The following is a 27,817-nucleotide window of genomic DNA, read 5'->3' on the forward strand; positions in this document are numbered from 1 at the left end:
ACCTGTCTTCCTTTTCTGCAACAAAAAAAAAAAACTGTGTAAGTGCAAGTTGACTCACACTTAATGCCTGGCCCACAGGTTTTATTTCAGTGAACAGCCAGAGCATCCCCTTTTCTGCTAATGAAGGCAGTGAGATCCTTGACCTGGATGGGGACATGTATCTTGGAGGTTTGCCAGAGGATCGTCAAAACCTCATGCTGCCCCCTGAGGTATGGACGGCGTCCCTCGGCCTCGGCTACGTGGGCTGTGTGAGGGACCTGTTCATTGATGGACAGAGCCGTAACCTCCGGAGACTGGCAGAAATTCAAAGCGCCACAGGTGTCAGCAGCTTCTGCACCAGGGAGACTCACGTCAGGTGTACTAGAGATACATGTGCCAATGGTGGACACTGCAGAGAGGGCTGGAATCGCCATATTTGTGATTGCAACAGTACTGGGTACCTAGGCCCCAGCTGCGAGAAGGGTAAGAGTATCTAAGAAGGATGGCAGTAGATGGGGAAGATAAATGTGTGTTTTTTTTTTTTCTTTTTAAAGGTGCTGCAAAGCTTTTAGCACACTTGGCTAGTATTTTATTTATTAAGTTAGGTGTGTAGTGGCTTAAAAGTCTCTGTAAATATAGAAACAATGTAGATATAGACAAATTTCATTATCGAAAGGACTTAGTGCTCAGGCTTCCTAAACAATAAGAATTTCATTTGCAGTTGCATTATGATCATACTGCCTAATGCCATCTCTATTCAAATGAGAGGCATGCTCTCAATCCAGAATAACTCTCCAAATATACAAACCAACCTGGTGACAGTGACAGTATCATGGAAAATGATGCTGTTTTTAATGTGAGCCATTCAGCAGCAAATTACGGTATTTACCTACAGTAGAGCGATTCATTAGTGGATTGTCAGTATCACGAGGTTACCAGTGCTATGAGTATTTCATCAGAAATGCAGTGGTTCTTCAGCAGAGTGATTCGGCCTGAATCACTCTGCATTCACCGTGCAGATAACTTCCTCACAGAGAGGCCAAATTACGCAGCTCCATTGGCAGCTAATAGTATGAGGAATGAAAATCCCCCTTCTATTGCGCTGTGTTGGGAATAAATCCTTCAGAAATTTGATTGCGCCTGCAATCTCGCCACTCTCTCCGTTTGCTCCAGGCTTTTTCTGCCATCTGGTGCGGCAGATGAAAACTGCAATCTAAAAGGATATCATGTGGCACCCAAAATAATCTCAGACCAAATTTAGGTTTCGTTCCATAAATGCCTCTTCGTGTTTTTAATTTCACGCTGTGATTCCCTCTGGATGTCTGCTAACACTTTTTTCCTCTCCCGTTTTTGGTCAAATCCAAATCCTAAATCTGCAGAGGCCACCATGGTGAGCTATGACGGCAGCATGTATCTAAAAGTGGTACTGCCGAGGACGCTGCACACAGAGGCCGAGGACGTGTCTCTGCGCTTTATGTCCCAGAGGGCCTATGGACTGCTGATGGCCACCACCTCCCAGCAGTCTGCAGACACCTTGCGCTTGGAGCTGGATGGAGGCAGAGTGAAACTCACTGTGAACCTGGGTAATGCTGCTGCGGCAAATATGAGCACATACTGTAATCCGTCTTGAACTTTTAGGCCGCGTTACTTAGACAGATACCTCTGTGTATTTGTTTTGTCTGAGGCTCTCTCATCCCCATCTGCATACACAGTATATACAGTGGCCTAAAAAAAAGAAGAGTAAAGCACACCCCCCTGGTTGTTTTGCAAGCTCCTATAATTTATTTCAGAGGCCTGCAGTGGTTCTGTCAATTTTAGAAAGAGCAGCTGGGTCTAAGTGAAAAGGATTTAATTAAATAACGAATTATCAGTTTGAGTTAAAAAGTAGCATAATGTGATGTCATTAGGGGATATCCTTGTCAGCGTTCTTTTTTGCCAGCTCTGCTTTGATTTCCTTAAACCAGGAAATTTTAAAGAAACATTCCAAATAACGTCAAAAATGATGCATATTATAACCTGCTGAATATTTGTTTGTCTTCAGATACAGACAAGACTATATAGAGAGAAAATGGTATGATATACAAGTGCCATTGTGTGCACACACAATACGAGCTAAAGCGTCAATATAACGAGACGTCACAGTTATGTCTAAACTTTGCTTTGAAGCAGACGTTACATTAAAATATGTTTCAAGGTTATGTCTTTATTGAATACCTTATACTGCAGAGGCAGAAAGGAAAGAAAGGGAGAAAATGTATATTTTTGTGCTCTAAAGACAATGCTTTCTCTATTGTTTACACATAAAATGCAGAACAAAATACAAAAAGCTGTGGAAAAACAAGGGATTAGTGACTTTTTAGGCTACTGTATATGTGTATGTATATTCTGCCTTATCTTTCTCTCTCTCTCTTTCTCTGCCTCTCTCTCTCTCTTTCACTCTCTCACTCTTTCAGTTCATCCCTTGGTCAGGTCCCACCTGACCGTCTCGGCTCTTTCAGCCCTTCAATGGCTTGTCTGCAGTTCAAGGAGAAGGCAGTCAGAGACCTGATCCGTCATTACGCTGAAATATTACAGCTTAAACTGCTCACATTGTAGATGTGTCCATTGTAGTTCCTTCCCCTCACATTTACTGGCCTTTCCAGTTTAGAGCCGCTTCACTGAACAGAGAGTACCAGTGATGGCCGTACAGACACGCGCACTCACGCGCACGCACACATACGGACACACATCCGCAGCAGAAAGTCACTCTGGTCTCTGGCTGTCTGTATCCACTGCTCTGTGATGGTTGACAGCCTGAGAGCACTCTGCAGCCACATAACTTACACCGACATATTGAACCACAGTTGGTTAAATTGGTTTCATTATTCAGAACATGCAAATGATGTGTGGGTGAGCCCATTTTGAGGCCAAAAATGTGAACATTTCAGCTGGATTGAGAAGACAGTCGCTGTTGTAGATATGAGAAAATGTTGGCAAAGCATTACATTTGTGCTGTTGTCACTTTTTTCACGGTGTAACTATCATTGAGGCTGCAGGTTGTGCAAATCGCCACTTTTCCTCTGTGTGTAACTCGGAAAATATATTACCGTCAGGCCTGCAGGACAAACAGCAATTTGAGCTGAAGATGGATCGAGAGTTGGGCTTTTTCAGTAGAGGTGCATTAGCCTACCAGATTTAATAAACGACAATAATGTGTGCATAAAAAAACACAGTCATGAAGAATATACTTATAATGTATTACATCTACGGACTACTAGTTGATTAATCTCTCATATATTAGATTGCACAGACTCTTCTTCTTTAAGCTGCTCCCTTTAGGGGTCCCCACTGCCTCCGTCTCACCCCATCCTCTGTCACGCAACCTTTGTTGTCTTCCTCTTTTTCCCCCCTCCTGCCAGCTCCATATTCAACAACCTTTGTCCAATCCACTGTCCCTCCTCTGCACACGCCCAAACCATCTCAACCTAGCCTCTCTAACTTTTGTCTCTCGACTTGAACTGTCTCCCTCATATACTCATTTCTAATACTGTCCATCCTGGTCACTCCCAATGAAAATAGCATCTTCAGCTCAGCCACCTCCAGTTCGACCTCCTGTCTTTTATTGTCAGTGCCACCGTCTCCAAACCACACACCATAGCAGGTCTCACTATCGTCTTGCAAACCTTCCCTTTCACTCATGCTGCTATTCTGTCACAAATCACGCCTGATACTGGTCTCCATCCACTCTCTTTTCTTGACCTCCCTTGTTTAGTGTTTCTATGAATAGTTGGCCTCAGACATTAAAACTCATACACCTTGATATCTTTACTCCTTGCTTCTTCACTATTACCCCTCTCTCACTCACTCACATTTATTCTTTCTTCATTTATTCTATTCTACTGACTTTTATTACTCTTCTCTCCAGAGCATACCTCCACCTCCCCAGGCTCTCCTCCACCTGCACCCTACTCTCACTACAGATCACAGTGTTATCTGTGAACATCGAAGTCTACGGAGACACCTCTCTGACCTCTTCTGTCAAGCTGTCCATTACCATTACAATCAACAAGGGCCTCAGAGGTGATCACTGATATAATTCTACCCCCACCTTAAAAACCCATCTGTCACATCAGTTGCACACCTCACCACTGTCCTCATACATGTCCTGCACCACCCTCTGATATTTCTCTGCCGCTCCTGTTTTCCCCATGCAGTACCACACCTCCACTCTTGGCACCCTAACATATACTTTCTACCGTATCATATCATATGCTAGATCCTGAGAGACCTTCTTCTGACCTTCTCTATGCTTCTTCATCAACACTCTCAAAGCAAAGATCGCCTCTGAAGTACTCTTTCTTGGCATGAAGCTTGATCATCACTTCTCCTCTTAACCTAGCTTCAACAACTATTTCCTGATCATATATCTCAATGGTATACAGGTTACTTGTCGCTGTGACTGTTTATTGTTCAGTAGCCACCTCTGCAGTAAAGTCACCGTGTCTATTCTCAGAGAAATTTTACAAGGTTTTCATGTTCCTCATGTTAAAATCAGCATAATTATCTCCTCGTGAGACACTCAAATCTAATACGAGTTTCATTTTCCAATTTTGTTATCTGACAATTTTCCTCACAGCAGTGTGAGTTTGCCGAATTACCCCAAAGCAGATGTAGGTGGAGCGATCAGTCGTGTTATCTGAAACAGATGAATCCTGCCGATTCTAAACGTAAGCAGTTGTAGCAGAGCCGGTATGGATGCTAAAAATAACTTCACTGCACCTCTACTTTTATTGCCCATAAAACTCTCATTGATCCCAACTTTGACCGGGTGTCTTGTATTTCCAGCGGTGCCAGACACATACTGGGAATTTTTTTTTTCCCTTTCACTCACCGTTCCTTTTTTCTTCCTCAGAGAGGAAGGTGGCGGTTTAGACTCTTCAGGCTGTCCCCGGATGGTGGGCTCTGAAAAGCACTGAATTGTCTGCAGAATGTACCTTGAAGGATGTGAAATGATCTCCTCTTGTGCTGTTCTCTCTTTTTTTTTTTTTCTTTTAATCTCACCATCTCACTCTCTCTCTCACCAGATTGTATCAGGATAGGCTGTAATCTCAGTAAGTGTCTCCTATGATTATGATTTTATTTACTGTACCATGATTTAGGAACATGCTCTGTGCCTCTGCTCCCACATGAAAGAGAATATAATTCATTTATTCTGCCACACAATTGTCTTTGTTTAATGTTGCTGTTATCTTCCTCACAAGCATCAGTATAAAGATAAGAACATGAGTGAGACTTCACTGTGGCACGCAGCTGTACAGTTGAATATAATTGGGATCCTGTTGTCATGAAATCTACCAATTCAAATTAGACACATTTTCAGTCTAATGATGCTGTAATCATATGTAGCTATTTTTGACATACAATAGTCTGCTGTTGGGCTGCCAATAAGTCTGCCATTCATCTGCCTCTGACTAATTTGCTCACATAGCTGATAATTGGGTGCAGTTAAAATATAACCCGTAATTGTCTTTAGTGGGAAAATCAGTGTCTCAATTTCACTTTAAGGAAAAAAAACAACAGCTTTATTAGGAGTAATCAGACTGCAGTGACAGAGCTGAGATAAACTTAAAGGTTAGAATGAAATCAGATCAATAGCAGAGCTTCAGAAAATCAATGACTTGTTTTGGCTAAAATGTGTAAAAATAGATACAGATTGGTGCAGACAATTCGCAGCTCTGGACACCTTTTTATTAGAGTAACTGTCACGAAACATGTTCCATGTTTAAACATCTTTTCAATACCGCATTTCCTTTTACTCTGATTACCAATCCCTCATTAACAGATTGCTTTTTCATCAATAAACATTTTGATTGCACATCGTTGACTGTTGGCCATAAAGTACAGGACAATAAATGTTGAAAATGAACTGAAAACATAAGCTGAAAAAATGGCAATAAAGATGAGAATCTAGCCAAAAAGAAAAAAAAACATTTCCATGAAGCTACAGGGTTTTTAATAATTCAGCTGACCCAAAGGAAAATGAATACTGAAAGTAAGATTTTCCCCTGGATTAACGGAATAGATTTGCTGGTTTTTCTCTGCTCTTGTGAAGTGGAGTGGGAGTTCAGGTCGCACCGCAGTGATGCTGGAATTTATGATGCAGATTGTTGCTCTCGCCCGATAGTGAGAGACAGGCAATTTAAGTTTGGGTTCAGACTACAGCGGTGTGAGAAACAGATAAACGCTATTGCCGGTGGAGAGGTGAGCGGCTCTCTGATTTAGATCATCGTATACAGAGGAGGCTTATGAATGCTTATAAAAGTTATCACTATAATTGAGTGCGGACTGAAAGCTTGTTGCCACCCCTCATGTATGAATAATTCTTTGATACTTCAGAATAAAAACCTCTCGGTGTTCGTGTTAGAAAACGATTCGCAGAAAAGCCGCCCTATTGCCAATTATTATGCATTTAAAATCATGAGAGGTAGATACTCTGATAAAGACAACTCTTTGTGTACTCTCAAATATATTTGACAGTGAATCCCAGGCAAGTAAAGAATCGATAACCTGTGCAGGTTTTAACAGCTTTTACAATACAGTTGTATACAGATTTACTGCACATGTATGAAATTATTGAACTGCTCGTTATATTGAATCAATTATATTGTTTTTCTCTGTGCGAGGTGAGTAAAATGTGTGCATTTATGTGTGTGTGTTTTTATGTGTGTGGATGGTTGAATGGAAACTAGGTGCCTGTGTGCTATCTCAGTGACTCACCTGCATAAAAGCGGTTTATATCCACTTTAAATGATTTGTTGCACTCAGTGGAAAATACACAGATGAAACCTTATGCAAAGAAAGCTTAGCAGAGAAAAATGCATTGAGCATTGCCTGCCTATCTATTATCTTCATCAGATATCTGCCCTGGAAATTCTCCTTCTCTACCAGCAGATGGCATTATAACATTGTGCATTGTCCACTTTATTTGTGTCTTCTGTATTCATTAAACTGCTCGTATCCTGCATCAATTGCCTCTAAAATAGCTTAACTGGGCACATGTGGCAATGAATGGCTTCCTAATGGTTATTCAATATTAGAAGATGTACACAGAGTTTTAAACTGCAGAACTACCTGCTTAAATTATTAAGACACTAATCACCAAAAACAGCGCTACCGTACAGTTTGGGTTATATACTTTTTTAAATATATTTGTTTTCCCTGCTTTGATGGATTACCTTCTAACTTGACTGCAGGCAAATTATTTCTCAGGCAAGAGAAATTCCGATTTCTCAGACAAGGTGTCTTTCAAATGTAGCTTACTTCCAAAGGAATCTGGGAGGAAAGCCCATCTGCAACAGCTGCTTGGAAACTGTCCACAACTGGATACACAGTGGGAGGGTAATCGCTGTAAGAACAAATGTTGCTGCAGTGTTCTTGATTAATTATATGGCGTCTGGGAAAGCGTGTTGCGCACACTTTTGAAATGAGGCATTTGTTCGACAAATTTGCTTTTTGTTAAGACGCAAATCCTGCAGCCATAGTCTCAGCTCACTCATGAGTCTGACCTGTATAACTCCACCGAGCCTTTGAAGTTTATTATTGAAAGCATCACTCAAATACAACTGGGGATCAGAATGGACAATATGGACCTTTCTTTCAAGCTTTTGAAAGGCAGACCAATTTCAAAGGTTTTACAATCAGATGTCTGTGGTGAATGCACTTTTCTATTCCACCACTTTGATCCACTCTGCAGTGTTACAGATAACTCTTTCTATCATAAAATATACATTTAAATGCTGCTTCTTTATTTAAAAGGATTGAGAGACAGCATTCATTATTTATTGTTATATACATTACTTACCCTGCTGCAACTATTTAAACTATTCGCTGCAGTGAACCGGTAAGCTTCTTTCTGACTCCACACCCATGGATCATTCATTCATCGTTCATCTTTAAACTGTATCCATAATCAAGCTATATGAGCTAACATCCCACCTCACTGCTATAGCAACCACACTATTGGATTTCAATAAGGTGCCAGGACCACTGATGCCATTGCCCTTATTCTGTGGATGCTTTGTGTTTATAAAAGATGGGTTAAAAGTAGGAAGTTGTTTCAGACTGTATGAACTAAGATGCTGTACCAACACCCAGTATGAGAAGAACCAGGATTAATTTTGAACTGTGAGGTGTGCAAAACTACTTTACACTGAGTTGTAAATTAGCACAATAGGTCACTTTTAAACCTGCATTCTTTAAAGTGGCCAGCAGGGGGGGACTCCTCCAGTTGCTTAAAAATAAGTTGGCAGAGGGACGGGGGGCGAGCCCTTTGCTCTCTGCCCTCTTTACATTTTTCAGATGGCCTCGATTGTTAGCGTCAGGTCTTGAGATTTCGTGTTGAACATAATGCTCAGTTCAGTAAGCAGTCCTCCTCATTACAGTCATAAAAGATGACAGAGCAGGGTAAGCTCCAGGGCAGGCCTCCCTTTTTGATCGATAACTCGCTACAGCATGGGCTTGCATGCTGTTATTTATTGTGTCACCCTCAGCTGATTAAAACCTCTGGAATAAAGTTGTATTGAATTGTATTGTAACTGGGTAGTTGTGTTGTCGAAATGCATCCCAGTGCAAACAACAGACAAAGAGAAATCGTTCCTGCTAGAAAAATAGTCATTACTGGTTGTACCTGTACTGTTTTATATACTTAATGAATGTGTGCATAGCATGTGCATAACACGATGTTGTGCAAATGTGCACAACAGCAACAGATGTAGGGCAACTGCAACAACAAGAAGAGTGGCCTGAGTGTAATTTTAAAATGATGATATGATTGAAAGCATGTTTAGTATTGCACTTGTAGTATCACCACTTTGGGTCTTGATCTATCCAATTGTATTAATGATATAAACAGAATTGTATGTGTAAAATATTTAGAAATTCTTGTTTTGTGCTTGCAAGAAATTTGACTTTGTTGTTCTATTTTGATATTATTGTGTTTGGCTTCATATGCTGACATTAGATAGCAGGCGAGGTCCCCATGCAGAAACACAGATAAGCCGAATAGTCCGTACTGTCTTGCATTCCTCTGTTGCCTCTTTCATTACAGCAAATCTCGTCTGTACCTCTGCTATCATAATAGTCACTTACAAGATAAACATTTCTCGGGTTTTTTGTGTTGGACGTGAATCCAGCAAGTTGTGTGTTTTTCATTATCTAAGCGAAGCCATCAAATATACAGGGAGCGGGATTTGATGAGAGTGATCTTTCTGGTGTGCATAGTCAATATTCAGCAGGGTGACGGTGAAATGATGCAGTGTGCTGTGAAGATACTTGATATGCAGCTCTGGACAAAGTCTCCAGTCACCATTTTATTTCCCTGAGGATGAAACAGTGAAGTGTTCGGAAACCAGTTGATGTTTTCCATTTATTGCCCTCTGTACGTCCCCTGTAATTCTCCTGCACCCTGAGCTCAATTAGACAGACAAACCCCTAAAGGCGCAGTCAGCTTAGGCATGGCCAATTAGTTTCCCAAGCGATGTCAGAACTCCTTTGAACTGCCGTGTCGGCCTGTTGCATAGGCACTGATTTGGGATGACGGTGCTGCAGTGGCAAGCTCCTGCACTGTGACCTATTTTGAAACCACTGAAAAAGGCTCAGGATAGGGCAGAAATTCAGGAACTTAAAGCTCCGTGTTTGAGACAGGGCTCCAGATACTGCATGGCCCCAACATGTTTCCACCAACAGACATCACCCAAATGACCCTACACAGAGAACGCGCAGCTGTGTCATGCAGTACATTTTAAACATTCGGATTTGAATGGGCTCTTTTGTAGCTGTTTCTTTGTCTCATTTCCCATATTATTGCGTATTGAATAAATGCAAATTATTGCTTGCTGGTTTGTGGCTTTGTGTGTGAGTGATAAGTAAATGAATGTATGCACCCTGAGAGTGCTTCAAATGTTGAGTGCTTTGTGTCGAAGGCTTGTACGCTGAGCTCGTGTGGTATGATTGTCACTTGACGCTTTCTTCCTCTTAGGCAAGGGACCAGAGATACTCCTTGTAGGCGAGAAGCTGAATGACAACGAGTGGCACACAGTGAAAGTGGTACGGCGTGGGAAGAACTTGCAGCTCTCTGTAGACAACGCGACAGTGGAAGGTATAGTAGGGAGAAAGTGGCACAGAAAAAAGGCACAGATACTGAAATGCATTTTCAGTTGAAAAAGAATGCTTTGTTACTTAGGCCACATGACCGGCGCCCACACCCGCCTGGAGTTCAACAACATTGAGACGGGGATCATGAGCGAGCGCCGTTTCATCTCTGTGGTGCCTTCCAACTTCATCGGACATTTGCAAGCCCTCTCCTTCAATGGGATGCTCTATTTGGACCAGTGCAAGAATGGAGACATCTCCTACTGCGAGCTGAATGCCCGGTTTGGCATGAGGCACATTGTTGCCAATCCTGTGACTTTCCTAACGCAGGCCAGCTACTTGGCTTTTTCCACTCTACAGGCCTACGCCTCCATGCACCTCTTCTTCCAGTTCAAGACCACTAGCCCCGACGGGCTGATCCTTTACAACTCAGGAGATGGAAGTGACTTCATTGTGGTGGAGCTAGTCAAAGGGTAAGTACTAGCGTCTAATATACATGCAGGCGTGTGAAATCTGAAAAAGGGGTTTATTTTTTCATTCACTGTATTCCAACCAAACAGTATTTGTGTTGGAAAAATAAAGCATGAACGGGGGCTTTTCTTATTTCCTGGCCTCGAAATTACCTAATCATAATTCATATCTTGAATCCATCACCCCGCAGCACTGCAGAGAGATACCAAATGGCTTTAAAATCATTTGTTCATTATAAATAATTCTGTTAAAGGGAGTCGAGCACAGAGAGGCAGCACAAGTTCAATACAGTCACACTCGTTCCCGTGCTCGAGCACATTTTGGCACTTTGACACCATCTCAAATACGTTTCAAATGTTTTATTCATCGTAAATAATTTTTGTTGCAGAGAGAATCGCAGAGAAAGGTCGTTAAAACAGAGCAAGCAAAGCAACAATTGTATCTTCCCACTGTCAGACCTTGCACAGACTTTCTTCCCAGTAAGCAATTAGTCAGCGGGAAGCCTTGTTCAGCTCTGGAGCCTGCAGCAGAAGCTCAGGCAGGCAACACAGACAAAAAAAATGGTTTCCAACACTTCTGTCATAGTTTTCTGGCTGCTCGGTGTTATGTGTGAAGTGTAGCAGCTTATTCATGGATGTTGCTTTACTTTGATTTAAGCAAGATGTCGTTTTTGACGGTGTGCCGTCTAATGATAAAATTTAATGTCAACATATTGGTGTGCCTAAAGCATTACCTTCTGTGTTTACATAAATTCACTGTTATTTGTTTGAACATAAACAAAATACTTGAATATGTTCGAGTAGTTTGAGGCCCGGCAGAAATAGAACCACAAAACAGATTGGTAGACAGAAGTGTGCACAGCTGCATCGCCACGCATGACACTGGAGTAATTTGAACCACGCTTTAATCGTATAAAAGTCACGTACACGGGCTGTTTTTACTTATCCGCTTGCTATGTAAAGGTGTTATTGCTGAGTTGCTGGTGGCATGTGAAGAAATAATTATAGATAAGAAATGGCGTTTGTAAACATTTGTGTTGTCGTGCAGGTACATCCATTATGTTTTTGACTTGGGAAATGGGCCGTCACTAATGAAGGGAAACTCTGACAAGCCACTAAATGACAACCAGTGGCACAATGTGATGATTTCCCGTGACAGCAACAATGTGCACATCCTCAAGATTGATTCCCGCACTGTCACCCAGCACTCCAATGGAGCCCGCAACCTGGATTTGAAAGGTATTACTAAAGATATAGTTGGTACTTGTGGCAAAAACTAATGCTTAATAGTCAATTTTGTTGACATTTGCTCTGAAGAAAACACTATATTGCAAAATTTGTGTGTGTGTACATATGTAAAACGTGCTGTTTTTCGGAGTGGTTCAGTGCATGCACTAGCAAGCACTTGGATATGGAAAATCTTCTGGCAAAATTTCCTCCTGATCAATTCCTCTATCTTAAAGGGGAGCTGTACATTGGAGGTGTTGGGAAGAGCATGTACAGCAGCTTGCCCAGGCTAATAGCATCCCGGGAAGGATACAAGGGCTGCCTGGCATCTGTGGACTTGAATGGAAGACTCCCTGACCTCCTAGCAGATGCCCTGCACAAAGTGGGGGAGGTGGAGCACGGCTGTGGAGGTGAGGACATGTGAAACACCTGTGAATCATTCGGTGTTCTGATTTCATTGTACTTCACAGGTGGTACTCCTGAAAAGAGGGGAGCAGGTAGCTGAAAATTAATCACACCTCATTTGTTAGGGCCTGAAACATCTTCGTTGTTTTGTGTATTATTATTTCCTTTCAACCTAATCTAACGTGCAATACTGTCATGCAGCAGTAAAGACATTTAGCTGCTTTTATGGACCGCTAACAAGAAAACACTCAGCAGAGTGGACAGTTCTGCCAAGGCTAAATAGTAACAAAAAATCTCAAATAAGGTGGCCATTACTTAACAAAGGCTGACCTGGATGTGACAGAATAAATGTATGCTGTATATGTACTTGAACTGGTGGTGACGCTTAGAGAAATTGGATTGCTGCCAGTGGCAAATTTAGGTTGAGCACAAAGGATTAGAAGTTATTAATCTTCCTCTGATTGGGAGAAAAAAACCCCAGAAAACTCAAAAGTGTCATGTAAACTTGATTCAATACATTTTTGAGTTTTCTCAAATTTTTTGTTATTGACTTTGCTGCTGTGTTAACTTTGAACATTTTTATTCAGTTTTAGTCTTAATTTTTGTTTGTATTATTGTGGACTAAATCTAAAGTCGATTAAGTTTCAGTTAAAGTTTGCTGTTTTTCCAGTGAGAGTTGCTCCACACTTGGATCAAATGGATATTATTTACCTGGATCGCTTCCCAACTTCTCACACATCACACATTGTCTTAAAGGGGAACATTGGATCTCGATTGGATCTCACCTCCCCTGGAAATTTTCATCTCGTTTTTATCCGTGGGTAAAATCACAATCAATTCTGATCCTGAAAAATCACTTGTCATGGTCCTGGGTCACTTGAACAGTGTTTGTGAGATCTTAGACTTTTCAAGTTTTATTTTCTATTTGATATTGGTTTCTTTTTTGTTTATTTTACAATGTATTTTGGCTTTTCCCTAGTCACTGATTTTCTTTAGAATTTAGTTTTCCCTTAGTGTTTCATCCTCTTGTGTCAGTCCAGTCAGTTGCTTTTAGTTTTTCGTCCCTTGTCTCATCCTCTGTGGTTTAGTTCAGCTGTGTCTTGTTTTCCCCAGCTGTTTCCACTTCCCTGATTGCCCTTCTGTGCGTAGATATATAATAACATCTTCGTCAGAGCATCTGTTCCCTTTGCTCAAGTGTCTCTTAGCCCCCTGTGTGTTTTCTAGTAGCTTATAGTTTTCTGTTTTCCCCTTTTTGATTTTGCAAACAGCCAAAAAACCGGTTGCTTTCAGTTCAGTACGGTTCGCTTTCACACATCGGCCTTTGGGTCCTCCTCCACACAGTCTATAGCAGCGGTCCTCAACCCCCAAGCCTCAGACCGGTACCAGTCCATGAGTCGTTTGGTACCGGGCCGCGAGAGTTGAGGCTCAGGTGTGAAATGTATGATTTTCAGGGTTTTTATCAGTTTTCAGCATTATTTTGTTATCGTTTTTTACGTTAACTCGGTTTTCCTGGGTCTTTTCACGTGTGTTATGAATAAATCTTCTTTTTTTCGGTACCGGTATTAGTTTTATTTTGTTGTATTTATCCGCGACACCTTAAAGGCCGGTCCGTGAAAATAATGTCGGGCATAAACCGGTCCGTGGCGCAAAAGAGAATGAAGCTGATAGTTATCCACAACATTGTTTATTTTGTGAAGCATCGGATGGGTTTGAACAGGTAAAGTACATTCTGTCTGGCCTCAAGTGCGACAGGCCTAAATTAAACACGCATGTGTTTTTGAATGAATTGTTGAATCTAGTTCAGCTCCTAGTGATCTTCAACTGCTCTGATCTTTAGTATTAAGGTTCTCTCAGCCTTTGACGTAAAGATTCAGAAACATTTTCTGTTGTCAGTCCACATGGAGTGCGTGTACTATTGGCTTGTAACGATTCGAAAACTAAAACGCTGGTGAAAGCTGTACTCTCTGCAGATTGTTCACATAAAAAGCCAACTGGGAAAACGCTTGCAATCGTGATTAAGCTATTAGGCGGTCAAAAGATGGTTTCCTTGTTTTGTTATACCTTCCCTCTAAAAGAAACTGAGGCATTAACTTGGTGAATTGTTATACTCATAATATCCATATCCAGGGTTTGAACCATTTAAGTACATTTTCAGTGTTACCATTGTGTGTTAAAACTTCAGTTTTAAGTGAACTCTTATACATCTGCTCAGGTTTTACTAACAATTCATTTGGATGGACAGGACTCAGACAACTACCAAGCACGTGCACGTGCTTGATGCCGTTATCTACGCAGATGTGGGCAATTCATTTTCCCGAGTGGCCACATAAGAAAGTTGGATTGTTGTGAGCGCACCAATAAGCTAATAAAGAGAGAAACTCAATACAGAGCAGAATTCAGTTTGTCTTAGTGGTGCAGCCATCCACAACAGTCCTAGTTTCTCATGTGGATTGCCCTGTGAGAAAATTAATTGCCCATCCTGGATCTAGAGGGTGTCCTCAAGGGAAAATTAGTCTTCTGTATCTACAACTCAGTAATCCATATCGTACAGCTTTTGTACAGCAACTAGGGTGAAGCTTGTTGGACTTACAGAGTCAGATACATTTGAACTTTAACAGATCAGCAGCTGATAGCTTGATATAGTGTGTTATGAACATGATTTTTATGAGTAAGACTAATTATATTGGACTGACTTTGGTGCTAAAAATGTGGTTTGGTGGTGCAGAAGAATTAAGGCGGTCTCGGTGGTGCAAACACACAGATAAAGTTGATACGCAACATAACCTTTAATTCTTTGTGTTGTTAACTAGATTGTGTGCTTAAGTTAACTAAAATTAAGCACCCTGGATCAGATAAAACAATATGGATGTTTTATCTAAAATTTCCTTGACTTTAGTCAAAAGTCTACAGTTACATTCACACAGCCTACCTTGGTGCTCAGTGTTAAGTGGTAACGGTCCTACGCTGACCTACATGTGTAAAAAAGCAATCGGAAAGACATCACAGTCAGCTTGCTGTTGTATACAAGCAAAAAAGACACCCAGTCATGAGCAGATGGCAACAAGGACAAGGATGAGAAGAAAAACGGGCAACGTTTTACTGACAGTATGGCTTTTTTTGTAGAGCTATGGCTGCCGCTGTGCAGAAGTGCCCCAAATCAAACTGGCTTACCACAGCTTGTTACTTTTGCTGTATGTTATTTATTCCGGTAGGCTAGAATTGAAGATGTGTGAATAAAATAAGTGGGGGCGGAAAAACAGCTGGTAAATCTGCTGTAAATACCCTGCAGGTCCCAGCACCACCTGCACGGAGGACTCCTGCCACCACCAGGGAGTGTGCCTGCAGCTGTGGGAGGGCTTCTCATGTGACTGCACCATGACCACCTACGGGGGGCCTTTCTGCAGTGACCGTAAGTGCAGCTGTATTATACCTCACAGGGAAAAGTCTGATTGAGATGTTACTGATCAGATCGTAGAGTCAAATAATTGGCCAAAGAAAATGATTTGTTTTCAAAAGAACAGCCAACGGCATTTTTTCATGGAGTCACTGGATTTTAGAGCTTTAAAGAGATTACAGGAAGAAAGAAAAGATGTGCAAAATTCATTAATGAGGATGTTAATTGTGGGATTGCCCTTAATAAAATGAAACCAGCTGCTTTGTAACTAAGGATTCATGTCATCAAGGTAAAGCACTACTCCAATAATGTAATAATCAAACCTCCATTGTATATTGTAGCTATTTTAAGCGAATAACAATAAGACTCTGTTCTTCCTATTAGTCAAAAACCATGTGAATATGAAAATTTGCATATATTGTGCCTACATTTGAAAGCATGGTAATATATTACATTTCTAACTCAATGGACCGATTGTGCTGTAATTGTGCATAACAAAGTCATAGCACCACATTTCAAACTTCTCATCTGATTGCTGCTTTCACTATAAAGGGCCCTCGACATCAAATATAAAAGACCCGACTTTTACCAGGAGCCCCCCCGATACCCCTCGAGCTCATCGGTCAGGGTGAGTTAGGCTTCATTTGCTGGAGAGGCATTTAGAGTAACAAAGAAACGTCTTTGCGGTAATCATTATCCAAATGTGCTGGCGTGTGTTGTTTAAAGCAAGAAAAGGACAATGTGCTATGAAAGCTGTAGGGCCAGTGTGAGAGGATAATTTGCAATAACACTGAGTGTAAGAAAGCCAAATTTGTAAGGGGAAGCTTCACATTGTAGGAAAACACATCTCATCATTTATTATTACAAACGAATTTCTGTCGGCTGTTTACACTGAGTGTAGCATAAGTAGAGCGCTTAGCTCACTAAATAAGGTGTTTTTTCGAGTAGGTGATTATCCGGCTTTACCTTAATATCATCAAGCAGCCTTCTTCTTTCACTTGTTCCCACAGTTTCTAGTTTTAACAAATACACAGCCAAATGTGCTTCCTGTCATTGCCTACAGAGCTGAAAATCAGTAGTTTGTCCACTGTAGGCTTTATGTTTTACATCTAAATGTGCTACGTCATGGAGCGGGATAACTGCGCCGATTTGTGAAAGTTCAAACGATATTGTCATTTTAAATATGAATATAGTCTGTTTGAATACCTGCTACAGCATGTCTTAGTATTACAGATTGATATGCTGGTGCTTTTTAATGTTTCTGCAGTAACTGCATTTGAACAAGCAGGAATTTGTTGTTCGATAAAAGCTTGAATTGGACCTAATCAAAATATTGATTGCATCAATACCAAAGGTGGTATTGGTATCGGATCGATACCAGTGTGATTGGATCGATACTTTGTTTCTATCCTCTAAGTTCATTATGCGGCCACTGGATTGTGTTAAATAAATATTTTTTAAATAAAAAACTATACCTTTACCATGCACTATGTTTTATTGATAGCCTCTAGCAAATGTAAGTGTTTTACAAACAGGTGCATTTACATATACTGCCATTATAAGTTAAAAGGAGTAGTGTTAGCATTGGTATCAGCAATACTGCTCCTGTATTTACTTGGTAGTGCACAGCATTATTAGCCCTTAATCAAACAACTTGGTAATTTGATACGGCAAGTTAAAAAAATTCTTGCATTTTCCATGTCACATAAATGATTCTAAAGAGTGGGTTTTTTCTTCTTTTTCTTCCTCCTCCTTCTTTCATCCATTAGAACTGCAGATATTTGTGTTGAGTCCCTTTCCACACAGATAATACTTCTAGTCAGCCGTGGCTCGTCAAAGCAAACAGCATGTCCGCTTACATAAACAACAACAGCAAAAACAAATTGTTGATCTTTATTAACCTTGGAAAGGATTCCAGTCATGAGACATTATGGCAATCGACAAAATGTTCAAAGGACGCATGATAAAACCCCTCCCAGCATCTTATAGAGACCATCTCCAGTGGAATTTCAATATTTTTCTGTAATTGCAGTTTGTCTCATGCACATCACATCATCTGAGCTGGAATTTCAAATGGCTGCCTACGGCTAAATCTTCACACCATCTTTTTCTGAGTGTTGCAGACATGAGTGCATTTACAGCGATATTTGTTAGCCTGCAACAGAGGCAAGCGCTCCGTGATCTAGCTGTCGGATGCATCAGTGTGGTTCTGTCAGTGTGTTTTGATTTTCAGGAGAGAAGCTGCCAACAGAAAATGTTTCAGATCTTTCATTTCTCTATCCCACAAATTTTCTGTGTTCACTTATCTGAAATGTATTCCTGTAATTGTAAAAGGCGTGAAAGAGACACTTTTTAGATAGCGGCAATAATAACATTTTCAGCAACAAAAGGGGGGAAAAAAGAATTTCATTGCAGCGTTTTGGGTTTTCATCTAGCAGTGTTCAGGGAGGGCTCTCAATCATGCGGGTGGTAAATGGCATCGCTGGCCAATATCAAAGGTCAAACCAATACATCAGTCCAACTCGGAGGAAATAACAAGCCTCATGCCTCACATTGATCCATCATTGAAGTCATTAAAACTAATGGAAATGTGACTATAATGTGAATACACAAACAAACACGTAGGCAGGACCGTCTTTTGTAATCATCAGTATTAAATGGTAAAGCCTGTCTCATCCAAACCACAATCTGCCGCTTTGTTTATCTCGCCATCATTAAAGCCAGATCTACTCCTCCCACCTTTGTCTGCTGCATCTGTGCACCAGCGCAGAAGGTCAGCTATATATTCCAAGAAACAACCATTAAAGAGAAAGACGACTGGTGTGCTTTACTGATCAGATTTGTTTTGGTTTTTTTTGTTTTGTTTTTTTTCCAAGAGGGGATTCATAAGAAACAAAGTTGGAGAAGTCTGGAAGCTTGTCAGACAACTCATTTTTTCTCAGTTAGCTTGTGCCTCAGTACATTGATATTCATATAAAGCGAGCAATTTACAAAGTCTGCTATAAACATCTGGGCTAATTATCTCTAGGTCATTGTTTTATCACCAAAATCACTTAGAATGATGCACTGCGCTCAATTTTTAACGTTTCTTTCTGTAAACATATGGAGTCTGTAATTATTGGTTAACCTCTGCAGTGGCAGATAATTGTTTTGGCATATTCATTATGTGTGTGTGTGTGTGTGTGTGTGTGTGGAGACAGAGTGCATGGAAACATGTACTCTATGTGAGCATTTTCAACTTGTGCTAATGTCAAGTAAAATTCAGTAAAAATTTCTGTCATAACAACCACATTCTAAACATTGTATTTAAACTTTATTTAAAAATAAAAAAAACACAGTACAAAAAAAATGGCGTGACATCAATAATACAATGTTCAATTGCTCAATGGACAACCGTTTATTTTAACTAAACGTGACTCTTCCCCCATGTTCTTCTCTAATCTACTGTGTCCTCCCACCTCGTCAAACTCTGCCAGCCGACGTACAGTAAGCCCCCCACACACTGAACTAGCACATGAAATTCCACCTGACATGGCTTTACATAGCATTAGCAGATTGGAGCCCACCTTTGTGTTAATTTGTAAATCAGCATTTCGCTGGAATTGTTTGATTCCTGTGGATAAAAGGCAGACAGTAAACAGAGTTTCCAGGCATGTAGGCAAGTTACAGTAGACAGCATGTCCTGTTGCACGTGCCTTGTTAGCAAGCATTATCTTTAGCTTTTACTTCAGGGGCGATTTTAGCCCATTTTGAATGAATCAAAGCACCCCCAAAGATTTCTTACTTTGTTGACAATATTTGCTGTTTGTGGGACACACTACTAAAAATATAAAAAGCATACAGTACGTAATTGAGATGGAATTTCTATCTAATTGAATACAATCTATTTGTGTATGATTGTCAGTCCAAAGAAAGAGAGAGGAAAGAGGGGAACCTGAGGAGAAAGTACAAGGTCGGGAAGAACCAGGTAAGAAAACAGACAGGGAGTACTAACAGGCAAAACAGAAACTGTTAAACTGGCAAAGAAAAAAAACACAACTAATTTTACTCATACAATCTGGAAGTTGTGTTCTCCTTATATTAAAGCTGCTATACAGAATCTGCAAAACAAACTGGGTTGTCAGCCCTGGCACTGCATTACCATATTGAGCTTCAGTCAGAGGAAGTCATAGTTGTCAAAAACTTTTTGAAGCTCAAGAGTGAGGCTGGTGCCATCCCAGATATGTTAACATTGTACAATCTTCTGGATAATCACATCTTCCCCACACTGAAAACTGTTATTCAGGTTGCCCTAACAAACCCAGTTAGCAGCTGTAGCTGTGAAAGGTCTTTTAGTGTCTTGAGTCAGCTCCATACCTGGCTGAGAAGGACCATGGGTCAAAGCAGACTCCAGCACCTGGCTGTGATGTCAGTTGAGAAAGAGATGCTTGAGAGACTTGACCACCAAAATGTAATAGACAGATTTGCCAACCTCAAGGTGAGGCGACATAGGTTAAAAGAAAAGAAAAAATCTGCAGAGCCATAGTAGTATCTGCAGTAAAGATCTTTTCATACATTGTATACATTGTACCATAGGCCAAGGTGTCTCCATTTTTTACAATTTTTAATAATATTTTGTACATTTCAAGGACTCTTTTATTTTTAGAGTGTATTTTTTATGTATCTGTATTGTATTATACATACACTTTAAAAGTGAATCTCTGTACAAAAAATGCACTTTACTCACTGTGAGCATCATTCATTATTCTCCTGCAGTAATTAAGGTTAGGATATGTTTTGTTTGTTTTTTTTAAATTCCAATCCATTCTTCTTTAGAAGCATTTAAATAACCTTTATCAGATTTGATGGTTTTGTTACAGACTTTAAAAAAAGTGTTTTGCTTTTTTTTCACAAATGTGGGGATTAAATTGTGTTAAAATGTACAAAACAGTGATGTCATGTTTTGTGACGAGGACCCAGGCACAGAGAGACTTGATGAATTTAAGAATCTTATGATTTAATAAAGAAATTTGCAGACTTGCACAGAGACTGATAATGGAGATGAAGACAACAGACGATGAGGACAGGGAAGAACAGGGGTTTAAATGCACCAAAGAGACAGCCAGAGGGAACACGCGACAACGGGAGACATTTAAGGATGCAGGGACTGACAGAGACGGGGAAGAAGTCTCATCATGACGAGTAAAGTTTACCTTGCCTGGATGGGCAGCTCTCTGGGTGCTCAGCACCCCCAAAGCTCTGATCCTAGAATCGCCCCTGTTTTACTTTCTAAAAAGATATAATGAATTAAATCAAAATTGCAAAACTGGAAGACTTATTAAAATATTTGAAATAGACCAAATTCAACTTTTAAAGAAATATGACATTTAAAAAAAACTGTTAATTAGTTTTTAAGTACAAATTCATTGTCTGAAAAACCAGTGGTTATTTTTATATAATTATATTTCAAGTGTTTATGTAAAGAGTGAAAAAGGGGGACATGTCATCTTTTATAATGCACTCTAAAGCACAGCAAAACTGGAAGTTTCGCTGCTCAGTCAAATCCTATTTTCCCTTTGACCTTCATTTCAGGTGGAGTCATTCTCGATTATGAGTGTGTCCCAAAGGCCACAAGGATAATCCAGGATAGAGGTTCAGACTTAATCTTGCACTCCGGGACAGAGGCTCAAGAAAACATATTGCTGTTCATAACTTGGTGACCTATAAGGAATAGACTTTTGAGACACTACAAAATCTGGACTATTTAAAGTCAGTGGTTTGGACTAGCTTGGGATCCATCACCATACTGTATCTCTTGGAAACCTCTGTGCCTTTCGTTCCCTCTGTGAGAAACATAAACATTATAAAGCTGACATATTGATCAGGCTGCAATTTAAAAATCAAGAGCTTTCATTTATTTGTTTGAAAAGCCTTAGTAATTACAGTATAATTCATTCACTTTAGTCTTGAACTCTAAATTTAAATTGACTGTGCTCGCTTTCTGTAAAAAGATGGGTAGTTGTGTATACTTCACTTCAATTTAAGTCAGATTAAAAGAGACTATATTGTGTTTAACAGAGGAGGTAGATACACCATTGAATTCACAGTTCCAACTACTCAGACCAATCAGATCCAGTGGCGTTTATGCAGACATTAATTAGATGTTGTAAAACCAGGATGGGAGTCTGCATTAAAATAAATAAATGTTATTTTTCAAACCAACCACCGTCATATAACATTACGTGCTGGGACAGAGCGGTCCTGTATAATTGATGAATCTGCTTGAATGCAGAAGTTTGTGAAAGAAGTCCTTCTGCAGTTACCTTGAGTGGTTCAAGTCCAAGTTCAGTTACATCATGACCATTGTACAACATCTTGCAGCTGCATACAGAAATTAATAATAGCTAATGCATTGCTGAAAACACGTCTCTGTCCTTGGGACAGATGTCTGTTCATGCAAGGTTTTACTCCTTGTTTCTTATTTCACCTTAATACTCATTCTGATAGATGACTGTGTGTGGGGAGAACATGCAGACTTGTCACGTAAAAGCCCGACAGTGGATTCAATTCAAATATTTCAGCTATAGGATTTTAGAATTATTAAGGGTCTGAATTAAATTTGACTTCACAAAAAACAAAGCATACCTGATTTAATGGGCCCACAATTCAATTCCTTGAAGGTCGTCTCCTCGTGCACGTTTTCAAGCACAGCTGTGATTTTTAGATCATCCTGGAAGTTGTGTTTTAACCACTTGCATTAGTCACCTGCGATTTCACCATGGAAGTCAAACTTCCACAGAGAGCAAAAAATCTGTGTCAAGCTGGCCCAGCTTTTTCGTTGATGATCATCACTGTAGAGGAAAGCTGGACCCTGGCTATGTCCCAGTGACATACAGCAGCCTTCGCTGAAAGAGTCTAGTATCCAAACATAAAGGTGTTTTGTTGTAATGTCCTACAGCCTATAAGGGTGAACATTTGGCACAAACCACCTGGACTGTTTTGTTTATCATCATGTGCCAGCACATAGCGCTCTCAAAGGGCAGGTTTTTTTTAGCCACACGAAGAAAATCTTCCCTTATTACCCACCCTACTCAGCCAATTTGTGTCGCTACCACTTTGTATTATTCTTCAAAATGAAATTCAAATCGAGGGGTTTTGTTTGACACCACAGATCTAAGACGCACCGCAAACCAACACATGAAGTACTTTCTATTTGTGGATTAGAATTGTATTATCAATTTTTTATAATGAATGAATGTTTGTGATTAGATTTCTCTATGGGCTGTTTCAGCTGGTCAATTTATGATCATTTTAACATAATATAATTTTCTATTAACTTTTACCATATAGAAATTATGCACACTTAACCGCTGTCTTTAGATGCCCTTTATTAGCAGACACCTGCCTTTGTTGGCTCTAGAGTCTCTATTATAAAATATCATTCCTGACAGATCTCTGCCCTATGTGAGTCATCTCTAAATCCTGGGCCTCAGACTGCTGGCATAGCTCCCTACAGCTATATTAAAGAGGTAGAAAAGCTTAAACAGAGTGTAATTGACTGGCAGAGCTTACAGGGTCATAAAGGTTCACCTGTGATTTACAGGAAGCACTTCTTTAATCTTTGTAATTCTTTAAATATTTCCTCCTCCAGTGAAATACACCAAAGGTCAATGTCTGACCACTCAGGGCATTTTTACAGCTTTGTAGCCTTTTAGGCATAACTGCAAAACTTTTGACATTTACATAGATGTGAAAAGAAGTCAAGCACCTGAGGGAGTAATGCCCCCTTTAACTGATTTTGGCTTATGTCCTTGCAGTTTCTCACATTAAAAATATCTTTGTTGTCTTCTGTGTTATACTTCAGTGATTTTCTCTCAAGGGCAGCAATATGTCACAGGCATGTTTTTGCAAATAGAAAAAAAAAAACCCACTAATAAGTATGATTAATTGCTAATCAGTCCCTCTTCCGATTTGTGCTAGTGTTGCCATTATTTTTGAAAATAGCTGCTCGGTGAATAAATACATACAATTTTCACTCTAATCAGCGATGTTTGATAGTGCACTATGTTAAGGCTCATAGTGACAGCGACACAGTGACTCACGCTGTTTAATAAGCTGTCAACAAACTAAAGCAACTACATGTGTGCATGTGAAAAATGCCTTATATTTGTATATTTACATAGCCTGTTTCTTCCAATTTACTAACCTGAGACCGTCATATTTACCATTTCTGTGTGGTATTTTAACTTTTCAAACACCAAACAGGCTCAGGGGACAACAAATCAGATCTGATCCGTTTGAAATGTCCTTTACCTCAAATGTCAGAGGATGGCATTAAAAGAGCTATAAAAGGACTAAATGAAATAAAATATAAAGTGAAGCCTCTGAAAAATGGACTTTTCACATCTAATCTGCTAAATAGTTTAGCAACCAGACAAATACATCTAAAAAGTCCCCTTAGCCTGAACTTTTCACCTAATGGCATTGCTTTTCCTTCTTTCCTTTCCTTCATTTGCTTCCTTCCTTACTTATTGAAATTATATATTATATATAAATTATTTTAGTATTTTTTTTATCTTGTGTTTTATCTTTTAAAACACATATTCACTTATATTTTTTCACACACTTGGTAATACAGTATTCAAGTGTTGCTATTGCCAGAAGGTTGCAATAAGACACCTACAAGCTGTTTGCTAACCAGAGTTTAAAAAAAAAACCCAAAATTAAAAGAACTCGTCAGGGTCATGGTACTGTGCTGACACTATACAAGGCCTTGCAGAGCTGGTGTCATAATATGTAGAAAAATATGTAGAACAGCTGCTAAAGGAGGCTAGCTTTTTGAAGTTTCTGCTTTTGTTTGTCCTTAAACTTTTAATAGATAATAGACCAAGAAATTCTTTGTAGTGAAGAAATTCACACTTTTTCTTCTTCATGAACTTCACTGATTCGATTTCCTATTCAAGCTAACTTTTTCACCAACTGCCATTTAGCAGCACTGAGATTAACCACAATTGTCTTATTGAAGGACTGCATGACAATCCATCTCCATAGGTTTGTGCTGGCTGAATTGGCATTTTTCTCTTTGTATCGCCTAAGAGGTCCATGAATGGACACAAAGGTGGGACCAAAGTCCAACTTTAGTAAGGTCCCAGTGACATGGATCTAGAACTTTTGGCAGATTGCTGCAGTTGCCCGTAGTATGCATAGAAGACACCGGTTTGCCTGCAAAACCAACAACTTGAGAAAGTGCAACACAAACCAGAAACGTAGAGTGTTCACGAGTAAAAAGTGGGCTTTACCTCTGCAACCAACATGGTTGCAGGTTTTCAACTTTTATTCTACTCCTCAGCGGGTGTTTACAGGCAAGTTGGTGTCTCCCATGCAGGCTGCAGCCAACCAGGGCAACCTTCAATCGACCAAAGCAGTCACATTGAGGTTTTTGGTGGAGGACCATCTTTGTGACTAATTTCACGTAGCCAGCAGCCATGTTGGAGAATGCCCATTTTTCACTAGCAACCAGCGATTACCAAGGGGTCTCAAGTCTTTGATCCAAAGGTTTGTGTGACAGGGTACAAACTCCTCAAACAGAGAAACGTGTGTTGTTCAGTGTGATTAGGTACTACTGTACAAATATAGAAATTATGCAAAGACTATAATACCCATAAAACCGTCAGTCAAAACAAAAGTTTAAAAAAAGAGTCAAATTCTGATATTAGCATGTCACAATTGTCACAAGAAAATTTTAACTAGTTCCCTCAATGAATGAAAAAAAAAAAAATATATATATATATATATATATATATATATATATATATATATATATATATTTGGGGTGCAACAATACTCGTATCGATATTGAACCGTTCGATACAGTGCTTTCGGTACACATATGTATCGAACAATACAAAATTTTTAATTTATTTTATCAACTTTCCTTCTGACGATGCTGTCTGTGTTGAGCGCTCAGTGGATCTGCGCTCGACAATGCAGCCTAGGCGGAGTAGGCGAACACAGATTCACTGAGCGCAGGGCAAGCTAGTGAGACTGAAGTTAAGCTCTCCTTGCAGCATGGCAAATTGAACCTCCCCCACCCTAATTCAGATCTGGCGTTTGGAACTATTTTCGTTTTCATGTGACGTATGACCCTGAAGGTAAGCGCGTCATGGACAAAAGTAAAACAGTATGTTGGATGTGCCACGCAATGCTCAATTACATTGGTGGGAACTAGTGCGTTAGCGCAGTTAGCTCGTTAACATGTTGGCTGTTCAGCCCCACGCACGGGGCGATCCGCGGTAGCTCGTTAATGGAGATTTGCCGTGTTGTGGCGTTAACATCATTTCAACGAGATTAACGCTGACAGCACTAGTGGGAACACAACAAATATGACTGCACATTTACACCGACATCATCCTAGTGCAAAGACAAGTGGAAGCAGACAAAAACAACAAGCACGCATGCTACAAACTTTACCCGAGTCATTTAGACAGCCGTTAGCACATGATTCTCCTTATGGGGACCTGATATGTTTAATATGCTGCTGAGAATATAGCCCAGAAGAAGCGTATAGTATAGCTTTTATTTTGGAAAGAGCTATTTCTCTGTAATAAACTCTCTTTTCCAAAGATGAGGGATTTCTCGATCAGATAGATTTATTTTTTTTTATCATTTTGTTGTTTCAGCAACATTACATTTAAAAACTGTGCTTTTGAGTTAAAATATATATTTATAATTGTAATAAATGACAAATTAAAAAGGCATGAACGTTTTGTTTTATCGAAAAAATATCGAACCGTGACGCCAAAGTATCTAACCGAACCGTGAATTTTGTGTATCGTTGCACCCCATATATATATATATATATATATATATATATATATATATATATATATATATATATATATATATATATATATATATATATATATATATATATATATATATATATATATATATATTGGAAAACAATGACGTTGAGTTTCTGTTTCTACTTTTAGCTCCACTGACATCAAACAATGTTCTAAGAAAAACTATTAGAGAGCTGGAAGTATTACTAATAAAGTGCTCAGAAAATCACTCGCTGCAAACACTACCCATTACTCTCTGATTGCCATCTTCTCTCACCCCAGTGTTTGTCATTCAGGTAGCAATGTTCTCAACTGTTGACGCCCTTCCAGACAGAAGACTGTGATTTTATGGATTGCTGTTCAGCTGGGAACACTTAAAGTGCTCACAATTTCATGTTTCTTAGTACATTGGTGTTTCTCTATATTAGTGTAATATTGAATTGCACAGCACATGAACACACTTAAATTGATTTTTTTTTTATATCCATGTACCTTTAGACATTTACTTTGAGAGTTTAAATGATTTTGCAATTCTGACTACCCTCAAAAGTAGAAAAGAAATGAAGCACAGTCACACCCAAGATTTCAGCCACTGTATTGTCATTATAGATGGCCTGTCTCTCAATTTTTTTTTTATTGTTTTTTGTGTGTTTTTTGTCATTGAGATTAAACCTCTAAGCATGGTGCTTGATGCTCTTCTAAAAGCAAAGTAGGTGTTGATTCCTAGTGGGATCAATAGCACTAGTAGCCCATTCACATAACTCTGAGTGATTTATTTCCATCTTGTATAAAACATTGTGAGCTAGGAAGTGCGACCTGACCAGTCAGCCAGTGAAATCTGCTCCCTTAGAGATGCTGCTTTTCTGTCTTTAGATTGTGGTGATAATGTTGCGTTGATTGTGACCAATCAGTGGTTTCTGGTGCACCTACCAGGGTGTTTATCAAAAATTAATTATTTGCAAATGTGCTACATTCAATTATTACTGAACAACAATAATCTAAAGGGCAGACACAGTCTGACATCTTTGAATTAAAACTTCATAGAAAATAAATAAAGCTACTGTTGTTCTTTGTTTTTGTTCTGTTTTTTCCATGTTGCTCTAGAAGTTTTGACATTTTTTGGAAATGTAAAATGTAAAAAATGAACATGTTGAACTTTTACCACCAACAACACATTCATGACGTTGTACACTCTATCTATACTGTGCATCTTTGCACATTGTAATGGTGTCAATAATTGATATTTGTTAATGTTTTTAATCATAAGAAGTTGAGTATCTTATACTTTATGCTTTTACCTCAGTATATCTATAGTATATCTATAAAAAGATATCATTAGTAATGACACTTTTTGGGTAAAATCATATAAGGTATTTGTTAAACATTTTAAG

At 39.5% G+C, this 27,817-nt stretch overlaps 1 protein-coding gene across 1 annotated transcript in view; it reads left to right on the top strand.

Annotated features, from left to right (window-relative positions):
- LOC146509831 (neurexin-2-like) overlaps positions 1–27,817 on the top strand; it is a 128,389-nt gene that overhangs the window by 49,532 nt on the left and 51,040 nt on the right. The window contains 8 exon segments of the mRNA XM_085173663.1: positions 79–462; positions 1,359–1,562; positions 5,043–5,069; positions 9,995–10,114; positions 10,199–10,580; positions 11,626–11,816; positions 12,041–12,214; positions 15,499–15,618. Coding sequence (XP_085029789.1) covers positions 79–462; positions 1,359–1,562; positions 5,043–5,069; positions 9,995–10,114; positions 10,199–10,580; positions 11,626–11,816; positions 12,041–12,214; positions 15,499–15,618 — 1,602 coding nt within the window.

The sequence above is a fragment of the Neolamprologus multifasciatus genome, chromosome 10 (assembly GCF_963576455.1).
Source record: "Neolamprologus multifasciatus chromosome 10, fNeoMul1.2, whole genome shotgun sequence".
In the NCBI taxonomy this organism is placed as follows: Eukaryota; Metazoa; Chordata; class Actinopteri; order Cichliformes; family Cichlidae; genus Neolamprologus; species Neolamprologus multifasciatus.